The following is a 13,912-nucleotide window of genomic DNA, read 5'->3' on the forward strand; positions in this document are numbered from 1 at the left end:
CCTCCTTCGTCGCCTCCCTGGTCTCTGTCTGCCGGCCACCTCCCAGGTGTCCGTCCTCCTCCTGAGCCTCCTCTCTAGCTCCCACCTATGCCTCCCTCTGTTGTTGCCTACAGTGCAAGGACGCACCTTCCGGGAGGGGGCGAAATGTCAGGATTGGACCTGTTTTGTCATGTGTTTCAGTTCCTGTTTTGCCTTATTGGTCACATTCCTGTCCTTGTTTAGTTTGATTATGTTCCATTGATGTCACCTGTGTTCCCCAATCATCCCGTTTGTCAGGTCTACTCATTCTCTACGTGTGTTGGCTCAAGCTCCCATTGTGGATTATCTCCTGTGTTTCTTGATTAAAGACTGTTAAACGTTTCCTCGTGACTCCAGCATGTTCCCTCAACAGTGTAGCATGACAGCTGCTGCGTGCATGGTTCGGCATGGCAGAATGCCAGCAAAGAGCGCTGCATTTATAATCTCTAAAAGACATCTCAGTTCATGGCAAACTCACAAATCTCTGTTATGACACAATAAATATATGCATAATGAATCTTTCATAATGTCTACAATTCGCGTGTTATGAATGATTCGTGAGCACGCAAATTTCAGCACTGCATTGCTCAACGCTGCAAACACGTGTTATACCGTAAATAGAAACTCTGCATATGCTTGCACCTGTTAATCTTTTATATTTTATATTAGGTCATGTTGCTTTTGTGCAATAGATGAATAACAATTTATTTGTTTTAGATATTTTATGTTTAGATATTTCTATTTTGCGGGAGTCCTGTGAATCATTTTATTCTCCCACATCCCGCACACACACGAGTGTCTAGCCGCCCGCAGCAGAACTCACCCATCTTGTCCCGCGCCGTGCTGCTGTTGCGTCCGGTCTCGCGGGAGCAGGTCTCTAATCCAATGGCACTGGACTCGACAGTGCGTGTGCTACATTCTTTTTACAATCTCTAGATTAAAAACACTGCATTCTGTCAGCAATATAACGCAGCAGTAACGTATAGAGACCTCGTCTTGTAACTATACTCTAATTACTATTTTGAAAATTATAACGCGTTAAATTACTCCATTACTAAAAAAATAATCAAATTACAGTAACGCGTTACTAAGTAATGCATTACTGCCCAACACTGCTTATAGGTACCTACTTTTTTAGCCTGTTTGATCCTGATTTGGTGTGAGTTGCAGATTATTTGACAGACAACATGGTCGGTGAGACACTTTTAGTAAATAGATAGGGTTGAACTTCAGTCCTATTAGCAGGTTCGCCCAGTCATGGAAAACCTGTAAATATAAGGGAATTTAAATGTTTTTCACAACTGGAAAGGTCTCGGAAATGAATACAATTTAAAAAATCATGGAAAGTAATGTGTGTTTCTGTTGTCAGTATTGATTTTTATAGTCATGCTCTGCTCTAGAACATTCCAACATCTCACTAGATATACTGTAGCTTTGAGCCCTTATGTAGAGTAAAATGTATTAACCGATAACATCAATGTGTTCATTGAGCATAAGTGCTTGTGGGATTCATTGGGTGGCAGATATTACTAGCTAATTATGTTTTTTTTTTTTGGAGGGACAATTCAAAAATTGTCTTTCTTAAGAAGAAAATGGTAACGCGTTACTAATTAATGCATTACTGCCCAACACTGGCTGTAGCTATATACATTTATGTTATGTCTATGCACAGATGAATGTGAGTTTACATACACAACTGACACCTGAGGCCTTTTGCACGAAGCCGGTTTCGGTTTTTACCCAGGTAAGTTTGTGTTTAGTTTGAGCAAACTCTGAGATTTCGGGCTCAGGAAGGTGGTTTGGTTTTGAGAGGGTTTCATCGCCAAGGTAACTTACACTTACACGACTACCCTGCTCCGGAGCAGGTTTTATTCTGGGTTAGAGATCACAAACCCGAATTGGACCAATCAGCTGTGAGCAAAATGACAAATATCTAATGCAATAAAGCCACTCACCCTGTATCTCTTGCTTCAAATTAAAGCAGTTTAGAGTGAAATAATTTTTGCAACAAAATTGCCTGTATTTTGCAGCGAAATATTTATTTTATATGAATTATAATTATTTATAATTCATATTGAAATAATTATTATATGAACTGGCAATTACTATGAAACTTTACATTTAAATTAATTTAAAATTATACATATAAATAAGTTTTAATATATAAAGCTTTTAAAATGACTAAACTTGTGTTTTTTAAAGGTCTTTGCATACTACATGACCAGTCAATAACCGTATTCAACACTGTACTGTTATTCAACTATCAAAAAGAAATATATATTTTTTGGCATGTCATTTAGTAGTAAGCTACAGGATAGTTATTAGATAAAGAACTATAGAACAGTAGATGTAAGTTTCCAAGTTCAATACAACTTAAGATCTATCAATAGCAGAATGCCTCAGTAGAATGCATGCAGTTACCACAGACAACAATACTGAATGATCCCTCAGTTTATAAAAACAAAAATCGCATTCACAGCAACGCAATTGTTATATTACATTTGGTAGATGCAACTTTTGTAGAGGAACGTGTGATGTAAGTGAATGGGGCAAGTCATTAAAGGGTCATGAAACCCCAGACTACTTTTTCTGAGATTTTAGCAGAGGTGTTTGTGTTGCACATCTTAGAAGACAATGTTAGCATCCAATAATTTTAACTGTTGGAGAAAACTGGTTAATTTTAAGCTTTTTTGCTCTATTTTCATCTTCCGGGTTTAAAATCTACATTGTGTTGACGTCACAATTTGTGACGTGGCAATGGACTAATAGTACTATAGTACTAAGGTCGGTGTCTATTAAATTATTAATGAGACTGCGTGTTCTTATCCTATGAGAAGACGCTTCGCTTAATTATTCACAACAGCATGTGTTGATTTGCTATGACAGATGTTTCAGAGTCTGTGAGATGACATCGCGCACATTAACTGAGAGAAACGTTCATGGATTGAAAAAGTGAGAAGAGTGTTTGTTTTTGCTTCGTAATAAGAGTTCGGCACAAACGCGATTTATTCACTTGGTGAGCATAACCGTTTTTACAGCTCTGTGACACAACCCGTCAAAAGGCTTATATAAATGCCACAGAATAAGCCTTACAAGTTCTCAGCGGTTCAACAGCGCTTTCATATATATGTTTTCGATACAGAGTGCAAATGGCTGTGCATTTATTTGTGTTTTTAACTCGATGGGAGCGAAATGAAACTGTCAGAATGCTAAGCTGTGTGTGTGTTGTCTGTCTCCCCCATAGACTGTACTGACTGTACCCCATAGACGTCACTCGTATGTTTCAGAAGATCATTTTTGAAGCCTAAAGTGGGCGGAGCCGACCGCCGCCATCTTGGCAGCGCGTCACCACGCGTCACTCCCGGATAATCGAAAATGGGCAAAAAGGCGGGACGTGGGTGAAGCTGAGGCGCTAGTTGCTGAAACTACGCCCGTCTATGGTGACAGCAGTGCTGCCGTGCAAAGACAAAACACCATAACTTCGTTTTTGGTCGAAATGAGTTATTGATAATTTTGGGACATATATGACCTGCTTTATCATGTGTATAAGTATCTTGGAGAAAAGCCCAGGAGAAACCAAGGCAGAACACAGTATCATCAGTTACCGCTCTTTGACTTTGTTTTAGATCGCTCAAATTAAGTTACGGTGCTCTGCATTTGTTTAGCCGTTCGTCAATATTACTGTGCCAGCCTGGAGTTGTACGGTATTCTGCCTTTGTTTTAATGTCCATTAAAGTCTGCCGTGTTTAAATTACAGTGTGACTTGTGTACTTTCATACATCTGTCGGCACTTCTTTAGACAAACAAATTAGACAGATCGCAATCTAACTGCTCCATCTAACAAAGCACTGTAAACAAGCAACAACTAGATAACTTGGCAACAATAATTAATCGTAAATAATCTTTAAAGACATCTCACTTTTTGCAGACAGTGCAAAGGCAGAGTACCTACAATAACTTCAAAATAGCGGTAAAAATCAATTTTGAGATAATTTTCATTAAAACATCTAATTGCCAGATTCCTACCCATAATTATTTTTTTTCTGAACAAATAAAAATCTTTAAAGCCATTTTTCGAAGTTTCACAGTCTAGCGAGTTTCACACTCTGGAGCAGAGCGGCAGTCCACCTGTCACTCAAGTGGCCACGCCCTTAATTATGCAGAACTTTAAGGCTTAATATAATTTAAACGGATGAGTCATAAAAAAATTCACCCCCCTCACAGTTGTCATGAAGGGCAAAATTACCTATATAGACCAAAAGCACTTTTTGTACCAGGCTGTAAACATTTTTTTCTGCTGTAAAGTTGGGCATTTTAACTTGGGGAGTCTATGGGACTGACTCCCTTTTGGAGCCAGCCTCTAGCGGTCAGTCGATGAATTGCAGTTTTAGTCACTTCTGTATTAGCTTCAAGCGAGAGACCGGAAGGTTGCCGCTTGGTCTCCCCTCTTCCCCCTCCTCCGCTCCACTGTGCACCACGCCCACTTTTTTAGCATTTTTTTAAAGCTGCGGTGAGAACTAACCAGTGCTGAAACGGGGGGTTTCTTGACCCTTTAAAGAGATTTTATAGCAGAAATATATTGCCTGTGTTTCTTTAAGCAGTGGAACTACTATAGGCAGATGAACTTCTGATTATGTGTTAAACATGTAATTCCTATGAGTGGAGTTTGCCCAATTTTTGCAGATAGTTATGTCACATCACTTTATGGTAATGATATGAAAATTGTAATGACAGAAATGATAAAAATCATACATTACAACTTTGCACAGACAGCATTATTTTTTTCCCGTAAGTCTCTCATGTTAAGACTTTTTTTTTACATTTTAACATTTATTGTAGTGCAGCACCTTATCCCATAGACTCCCATTATAAATTCATTACTATAAACATATTTTTGCTTCTACAAACTGAGGGACTTTGTCTTGCATTACATTGTCTTCTTTTTTATGATAACCCCACCTGTTTGGGAAGTCCACGGATCCTGCAAGCGCCTCGTATTCCATGTGAAACACACTGGAGAATGTGTTCTGTAACATAAGCAGAACAGTAATTACTTACTCTGCAGTTTCACTCACAGAGGTAAACTCTGAGGAGGTTTAACACAGAGGTAAGCCAGTATTTCTGAGGCTTTTTAATGCTATTAGTGTCTGGCTGCCTGTGTAAACTTAACATTGAATATCTGCAGTCACATAGCACACACATTTCTGGAAGGGTTAGAATTTTCCGCTCATGACAAGTAAATAATTATGGAGCATGGTTCAGTGCGAAAAGCATTCTGCAAGCAGTTAAAACAAAAATGTTCACAATGGACCTGTGCAATAATCAAGGAGAAATGCAAGAAATTATAAGTTCATTTCCACATTCCAGACCACATAACAGACGTTGAATATGAGTTTGTTGACAAACTTGTCTTTCTCTTGCAACAGCTGCTCTTTCCAAATTTGAAGACACTAGAAGGACAGTGTCTTAATAAAATAAGGTGCCATTCGAATGCAGTTCAAGAGGAGAAACCTGCCTCAGTTAGGAAGACTAGTTGATTGTAGACCTCAGTTTTTCACAATGGTTAATCTCTTTCCATAACACTCACTATGACTGTGACCTGGAAAATCAATTCATCAAATTAACAAGCTTTCATATCTGGACTATGGTGCAACTTCCAAAGACTATAAAAACTTTGTGTCAAGATGAGAAAAACCAGAAATTGGTTTGATTCCTAAACTGCATGAATTAAATGCAATGTATATTGCTTTGAATAAAGCAACTTATCCAAGCAACTTGTTTTGCATATTGATTCACGAGTTCACACTTACATATAATGAACAGAGTAAAGGTACATGAGGTGCATGTGTATTTGTTACCATATTTCTTTGGCAGAGGCAAATAAGGAAGAAATTTAAGTGATGTTCTCTGCTAGTGAGTCTGCTATAAAGGAAGCAAGTGTTTCTTAACTCTCTCACTCAGCTATGGAAATATCCAACACAGCCTCTCTTTTATATTGCCTAAATGCTGCACATTAGAACTGGTAAACTATAAAACAAAAAGCATAATCTTACTGGGGTAAAATGTAAAAGAAAAGGTTGCTCTTTAATTATGTCACTCTAAATGAGTAAATCGTTAAAAAAAATTTTTTCTAAATGAAACAAAAAATATATTGCATTATATGTAATTTGATCTTCTAAACATCCCCATAGCTCAGTGGTTCTCAGTGTTTTGTTTTGATTTGTTTTTTGAGCCACTGTTTTAGAACATTGCGAACCATAATCTTTTTCAAGTAGTAACCAGTATCAGCTGAATCTTTGTCCTGAATCAGTCCTGCATCTTTGTTGTAAACCTGCCTTAAATAAGCTCCCCCACCAAACACCTCTAAGCCCCTTTCAAAAATATTGCATGCTGCGGGTCCCAGTGTTCTCAATACGCCTCCAGTGATAAAAGCTGCTATACTAAATTGTCTTTTAGAACATCTAGTCTCAACTACAAGCAATTTTTTGCTTTAGGCTAAAAATACAGATTTCAAAAAGGCATGCTGTTTGAAGCCCAAGCTTAAATTTTTTCAAGCATTCTAAAGGGATATTTTGGATAGCCAATGTCTTGGTCACACCAAAGAAATGCAAAACATGCTTGATATTCCCAAGTTTTATGATCACACACAAATTTTTTGAAAGTTTTAGTGAAATAAATGTGATGCAATATTTTGGTCTTACAGCCATTTCCCTGTCAGAAATGAAGACAGTGCATTCTTGGGCCTGCATGAAAGACAAGATAGTGGCCACAGTTTTCCTCAGTAAGACCTCCAAAGACTGCTGCTCCTCAAAGATCAGACTAGCCAGATCCAACAACACCTACAAAACAACCCAAAAAATTATCACTGCTTATAGCCAAGTTACTGTTTAATCACACCTATACAAAATTAATTCTTACTAAAATGTGGAAAAATACCTGGTTTCGCCTGTTCTCCAGCTGTGATGTCTCATAGAGCTGTGCATTGTGTAGCACTATGCCAGAGAAAGCCAGGTATGAAGAAAAGTCCTGTTGAGATGAAAAATAAACATATTATTATAATAAAATGACAGAAACTATAAAATAACTATCAAACTAAATGTGCAAAAGTTTTCACCCTCTCATCCTGTTCTGTGAAGGCACTGTTCTCTCCGCACCTTTTATTGATTGCTTGCGCTACTCCAACAACCTTTAAGCATTAATAAGATATAGCAGTCAAGTTTTGATAGTACATGTTGCAAATACTGTATAGCAGATCAGACATTTTTTTATGTTTAAATTCAACTCTCACTTCTTCTCTGTGGTTTTTGATGGGCAAACACAAGATGCTCTGCGTCTTATATCCTGTAATTTGGTCCACTTCTGCATTAAAACGTGGATCCTGAAGGAGAAAAAAAATCAAACACAATTCCCATTTATCCAGCATTCTAATTAATTATGACTTGCAATATGTAGACAATGTAGTTTTTTTAAATAATTAAAATCAATCGTTTTTTCTTCTTATGCATCCTAGAAATGCAACCTAGACACAAATGTGACCCTGGACCACAAAACCAGTCATAAGTAGCACGGGTATATTTGTAGCAATAGCCAAAAATACATTGTATGGGTCAAAATTATAAATTTTTCTTTTATGCCAAAAATCATTAGGATATTAAGTAAAGATCATGTTCCATGAAGATATTTTGTAAATTTCCTACCGTAAATATATAAAACCTTAATTTTTGATCAGTAATATGCATTGCTAAGGATTTCATTTAGACATCTTTAAAGGCAATTTTCTCAATATTTGGATTTTTTTGCACCCTCAGATTCCAGATATTCAAATAGTATCTCGGCCAAATGTTATACATCATACAACCATACATCAAACCATACATCAATGGAAAGCTTATTTATTCAGCTTTCAGATAATGTATAAATCTCAATTTTGAAAAATTGACACTCATGACTGGTTTTGTGATCCAGGGTCACAAATGTCAAAGGAATAGTTCACCCAATATAAATAAATAAATAAATAATCTCATATATATTGCATTTGTTTATTCAGTGTTGAGCTCTGTTGGACCGCTCAAACCGCAGAGTATGGTATGCTTGGTTAGAATGCCTTGGGACTTTGTTGTTGCGATACCACCAGCCTATCAGCACTGTCATGACGTCATTTTATTCTTCATTTCTTGTGGCTCAGAAAGAACTGTGTCCCTGAGCACAGATGGCAGATTTCCAACTGTGTACGTCTGGGGGGGGTCCTGCAACACTCAAGCAACTGCAGTTCTGTTTGGCACCGTTACCGGCACCGAAATGACATACTTCAAGTTAGGGATGCACGATATATCGGCCACCATATCGGTATCGGCCGATAAATGCTCATTTTTTCTGTTATCGGTATCGGCCCGATAAGAAAATTTGGCCGATATCTTAAAGCCAATAAATAATGCATTATTTCCTTCAGAGACACTACAGATGCGCGCTGTTCGTTTGCAGCCTTTTGTGCAATTGTACGTTGTAATATTGTGTTTATTTGATGTATATCTGATTTATCTCATATAGAATGCGTTTGGTTAAGTTAAAAGAGCGCTTCAGTTTACCGGTGATCATCTTTAGCTCAGCGCACGCAGCTCAAACAGCAGTGCACAACATTAATAACTATGATTCGGAATGTCGTGTATATAACATTCTAATGAGAACATTATTATAATAAAACGTTGTGAATTCTTTGGGTTTAGTTGCTGTGTTTCAGCGCGTTGTTATGGGAAGAGCGCATCCACAACAGGATCACACATTCTGACTATAGCACGCAATAACTGCGTCATTTTGTACATATATAAGTTGTAATATTATGTTTATGTTGTATTAATATTAATCTCAGGATGCATTTCCTTGAGTTAAATAAGCTGCCAGAAAAACACTTCAGTTTACCGTGTTCATTCAGCTCTTCAGCTTCAGCACGCGCAGCTCAAACGGCTGCTATTTAAAACAGTGGTATTAATTTGTTACTTTTTCAAAATCATTGATACATTATTAATAATAACAACCACTTGTATTTTTCTCTTATTATTTTCATCAACAATATGGTTTAGTAATTAAAATCATTTAATTATTGTCCGTGCAGAGGCTATTCCGTTTTATTGATCTATGGCGCATTCATTTTGATTCTTTACACGTGTAATGATGTCCAGTGACTTGTTTGCATTATTTATGCATTATTTTATTTATTTGTAAGACTTTTTTATGACTAAATTTGGTAATGGGAGAGTAAAATTATTTTTAAAACGTACACCGTTCAAACTAGGCTGCTTATGTTGAAGTGTTTGGGATGTGGCTTTTAATGATGAGACCTTTTTTGTAATCAGGCTCTCAAAAAGTATATAAAAATTTGGATATAAATTTATCGGCCAACATATCGGTTATCGGCTTTCAAAAATAAAGAATTATCGGTTATCGGTATCGGCCAAAATTTTCATATCGGTGCATCCCTACTTCAAGTAAACAAATATGTTGACAGATGATGTTTAATGGCACCATGAGGACCTAGTGTTCTTTCTTAATTTTACCCTGTTCTGATATGCAAAAACATTATCATGATGTTTTAAATGGTGATGGTGGTGACTGCTGAATTATTCCTTGAATGTTCATATGAAACAAGTCTCAGAGGGCCATTAAACACTTGAATTTCATTCCAAACATGGTTAAGGATTTACCTTAATCTTAATTTTAGTGTTTTAAGACACATTCTGTTAAATAAAGATCTTCATTTTAATCTCTTTTTTTCCCTTTCTCGTTCTCACTATCTTCTCTTTACCTCTTTTTCCTTTTTCCTCTCTCTGTAGAACTGAGGGAAGCACAATTAAACTAAATTACAAAGAGCTAAAAATACCTGCTATCATTATACAAACTGTTGGTTAGCAACTGAATTGCATAACAACATTTAAATCTAATCAAAGGCCTTAAGAGACATAGCCTAAATTGCGTTTCTAAGGAAAGACTTTATTAGTGTTAGGAGGGTATTATAAAGCAGTACATTTTATTTCAGTCTCTGAAATCAAGTTGTTTCCTGTACATGACAAGGTAATACAGAGGAATCAGATAAGAGGAAAATGCTGTCTGAAATCCTGTGTCTAATTACTGAGATAAGCAGGTAAATCCAAATGGTTGTCTATCCACCGTGTCATTATAAGTTCAAAGGGCAATGATGCAATTTGAGGGAAGAAACACAAATTTGAAATAATTTTAAGGACTGGACCATCTTGTTAAGACACAAATACCTCAAAATACAAACAAGAGTGTGTATTATGTCATATATAAATTTTTACTGGATTATTAGCACTTTTTTTCAATGTGGGCAAATAAACTTTCAAACAAGCATTATTACAAGAAGAGCTAATTTGTTTTCATGATTTTTGTTGATGTATACCAATATTTTCTATTTAGTTTATTCAATTTGTTATTCAGGTTAATTGAATGTATTTAAAGTTTACATTTTTCTTAATGTTTTCTTAGTAAATTATCAACAAATTTAGGTTTTCTCATTTAGTCTTTAAGGAATAAAACACTAGAATGGCAAACAGCAGGTGAAATCACACAAAGCCTCACCTCATATGCATTCTTGATGTTCAGAGGCTGTCCGGTGGCTGCCACATATCCCACAATTCCTTTGTTCCATTCTAGGCGAATACCACTGTTGGAAGCCTCCTCAAGAGTGGATCCTTCTGCGACATCAAAGAGCCGGCTAACCAGGAACTTCCTGTTTGAACTGTCCTCTCCAACCAAGAACAACGAATAGCGATCCGCAGCTATCAACTCATGAGTGTGTAAGAAAATCTTGTGGCAGAGGGCAGTAAGGTCCAAGTGACTTGAAACATCACGTACAAGCTCCAGCAGACGAGCACAGCAGTCCCCATTTTCGTGAACTCCTGAATTCATAATACCTCCACCCTCATCTGTCCCATTGCCTGAGCCAGACCGCTGGGGTGGAAGTGGCATCTGCACCCTTTCTGTATCACTAAGAAAAGTAAGCGAACCCTCAGCGTCTTTCACAACAATGGGGCGAAGCGGCCTATCAAACTCAGATGCAGAGATCTTTCGTGTAGGGGTGGATGGAGCTGGACTTGGAGATGGCGCATCAGTTGGATGGAGGGCCAATAAAGGTTCTGCCGGGGCTTTTGTTCCTTCTCTAGATGGCTGAATGGAGTGGACACGCTCAGCAAACCAAGTGTTGACCATTTCCCTTAAAAAGAAAAATATAACCAAAAACATTAGCTCAGCAGTTTCTTGACCTAAAAAAATTACAAATACAAAACTGAATTTAAGTAATTACCCAGTCTGCTTTGGTAAATTTGATTATACCTAATGAGTCTCAAAGTCAGGTTGGTATTTATCTTGGTAATGCAACCAGGCAGCTATTTCGTAGGTAACAGTCATACAAGGTCAGCTTCTAAAATCTGCCCTCGTAAATTTTCCTGTATCTTTCAGGCTGATCAAATTATTGTGCATGCATGTATACAGTAAACAAACTCAATAAAAAGGCTCAATTGAAAGGTGGGACTTCTATTCCCACTGCTGCCATATGGCTTCCTCCTATACTGTCTCTGCTACTCATCTAGAAAATCTGTTTCAACTCATCTACCAACAGTTGGTCTAGCCAGATACAGCAATGTAGAGAATTTTCACAGTTCACCTCAGTCATTTCAAGGTTTTATGCGCAGTTTGCTGGACCCATCTATATAATGAACTGTTACAAAGGTTATATGTTACATTCTCAAAGTTATCATTAAAAGTTGAATGGGACATTGAGTTTAGCAGCTCAAATGGAAACCATTGGAGTATAGAACAACCCACAATCATAACATTTGCTGATAGATTATTTCCAAATCTGTCAAAACAACACTAACATACTGGCTTTTATTAAACTAACACTACAATGAAAGCATTAAAATAGCCTATAACAAATGTTTTCAATGAAATGTTGTTTATTCGGGTAGGATATTAAAACTCCAACATAGTCTCAGTGGACTCAAATTGTTCTTGGCTAGAATAGTTTAAATAAATAACATTCCCCTTGAAGAGACACCATCCAACCATTTCCTAAAATTAGTAACTTCCCCATCTAAAGTTACTTGTGCTAAGCAGTCTTAATTTATCCCAGCCAATCAAATAGTTAAGATTTCCATTGGTTGTTTTTCAGTGGCAATAAATTAATTGATTAATTAATAAACAATTAAACAGACAAACAGTTGGACTGGTGTTAGAGTTAAATATAATTGATTCAAAGCAAATAAAACTCAACTTAAAAAAAAATCAATCAATCAATCAATAACAAATTTTGGGGATTCCCAACGGAAAGGGCAGAGTAGTAGGTGCTACACACAGCCAGGAGCAGCACAAGGTTTGGTAGAATTTGTTCAATTCTTAGTCTCAATCTAATTCTAAACTACTTTTGTGTTTTGGCAATATGGGTGGCGAATTTGTATGAATTCCTAGGATTCATACATTTTCGTATGATCTGCTTACACCCCCCGTTTTTTTTTCTTTCTTTTTTTTCTAAAAATCTTACACTTTTGTATGAATCAAATCATACACATTCATATGAAATTGCAGAATTGTAAAATAGTTGTGTTTTCTAATGAAAGCAGGTTGCCTTTTTAATAATTTCATCATTTATTAGCCTATGTCTGTTCTTCTTCGTCATTATTTCACCATTACTGGACGTAATTTTCTGAGCACACAATAGTTGTCTGTACATGTAGATGCAGGTGTATTAATTCATCTGATATCATAGTTAAGGCAACTTATTTGTTTAAAACTCTGCATTCAAGTGCATAAAGAACATCAAATCAAATCAATATATCAATCATTTCAATATATAAAAGCTGGTATTGATTGAACAGTATAAGTGAGTATACATCATAGCTGTGTATATCAACTCTGGGAAGCTGATGATGTCAATGACGGGCATATGTCAAATAAAACCACCAGTACAATGTGAAATGATATGCTACTCACAGTCTCAGATATAATTGCTCTCTAATAATCGAGTTCAAGTTCCCAATCATGTTTACATCAGAGTTCACAGGAATATTGAAGTTAATACTGACACATTCCTTTACAAACAACAAAAAAGGTAAAACAGCTCAAGTTAAAGTTGAATTGAATGCAAATATTTGGCAGCTGCAGCAAGCCTGTATTACAGGACTAAGTTACGTCTTTAAACTTAACTAACAATCTGCGCCTTTGAACTTACCGAGAAGCCTTTCGTACAAAATAAGAATGTGCGAACTCTAGGTTGTCGTCAAGCCAAGCCTCCATCATCCTTTCACTTTCGGGAGGATAGACCTCCATTCCGCCTACACAGATCAGCCGGTGGATATCATCCGCCTGCTCTCTTCTGATGTTCAGTCACAACCACACTTCCACCACAACCAGCCACCGGCGTCTACCCTGGCTGCTCTCTCTCTCTCTCTCTCTCTCTCTCTCTCTCTCTCTCTCTCTCTCTCTCTCTCTCTCTCTCTCTCTCTCTCTCTCTCTCTCTCTCTCTCTCTCTCTCTCTCTCTCTCTCTCTCTCTCTCTCTCTCTCTCTCTCTCTCTCTCTCTCTCTCTCTCTCTCTCTCTCTCTCTCTCTCTCTCTCTCTCTCTCTCTCTCTCTCTCTCTCTCTCTCTCTCTCTCTCTCTCTCTCTCGCTCTACTTACATTAAAAGAAAAAACAATCACAAGGCAAGATTAAACAAAACTCTTACCCATTTGCAGGGGTGTGAAGTAACGAATTACAAATACTCACGTTACAGTAATTAAGTAGTTTTTATCAGTAATTGTACTTTTTTGAGTAGTTTAAAAATTGTGTACTTTTACTTTTACTTGAGTACATTTTAAGTGATGTATCGGTACTTTTACTCTGCTATTT

At 37.0% G+C, this 13,912-nt stretch overlaps 1 protein-coding gene across 1 annotated transcript in view; it reads right to left on the reverse strand.

Annotated features, from left to right (window-relative positions):
- LOC107680903 (cGMP-specific 3',5'-cyclic phosphodiesterase-like) overlaps window positions 1–13,410 on the reverse strand; it is a 33,807-nt gene extending 20,397 nt beyond the window's left edge. Inside the window, exons 1-7 of the mRNA XM_016476976.1 lie at window positions 13,256–13,410; window positions 10,609–11,242; window positions 7,307–7,396; window positions 7,133–7,204; window positions 6,955–7,044; window positions 6,720–6,857; window positions 4,978–5,045 (exon numbers count right to left, since the gene is read on the reverse strand). Coding sequence (XP_016332462.1) covers window positions 4,978–5,045; window positions 6,720–6,857; window positions 6,955–7,044; window positions 7,133–7,204; window positions 7,307–7,396; window positions 10,609–11,242; window positions 13,256–13,353 — 1,190 coding nt within the window. The 5' untranslated portion in view covers window positions 13,354–13,410. The remainder of the gene's footprint in view (window positions 1–4,977; window positions 5,046–6,719; window positions 6,858–6,954; window positions 7,045–7,132; window positions 7,205–7,306; window positions 7,397–10,608; window positions 11,243–13,255) is intronic.
- Window positions 13,411–13,912: the final 502 nt, after the last annotated feature.

Source organism: Sinocyclocheilus anshuiensis, unplaced genomic scaffold, assembly GCF_001515605.1.
Source record: "Sinocyclocheilus anshuiensis isolate Anshui unplaced genomic scaffold, SAMN03320099.WGS_v1.1 scaffold1892, whole genome shotgun sequence".
Classification (NCBI taxonomy): Eukaryota; Metazoa; Chordata; class Actinopteri; order Cypriniformes; family Cyprinidae; genus Sinocyclocheilus; species Sinocyclocheilus anshuiensis.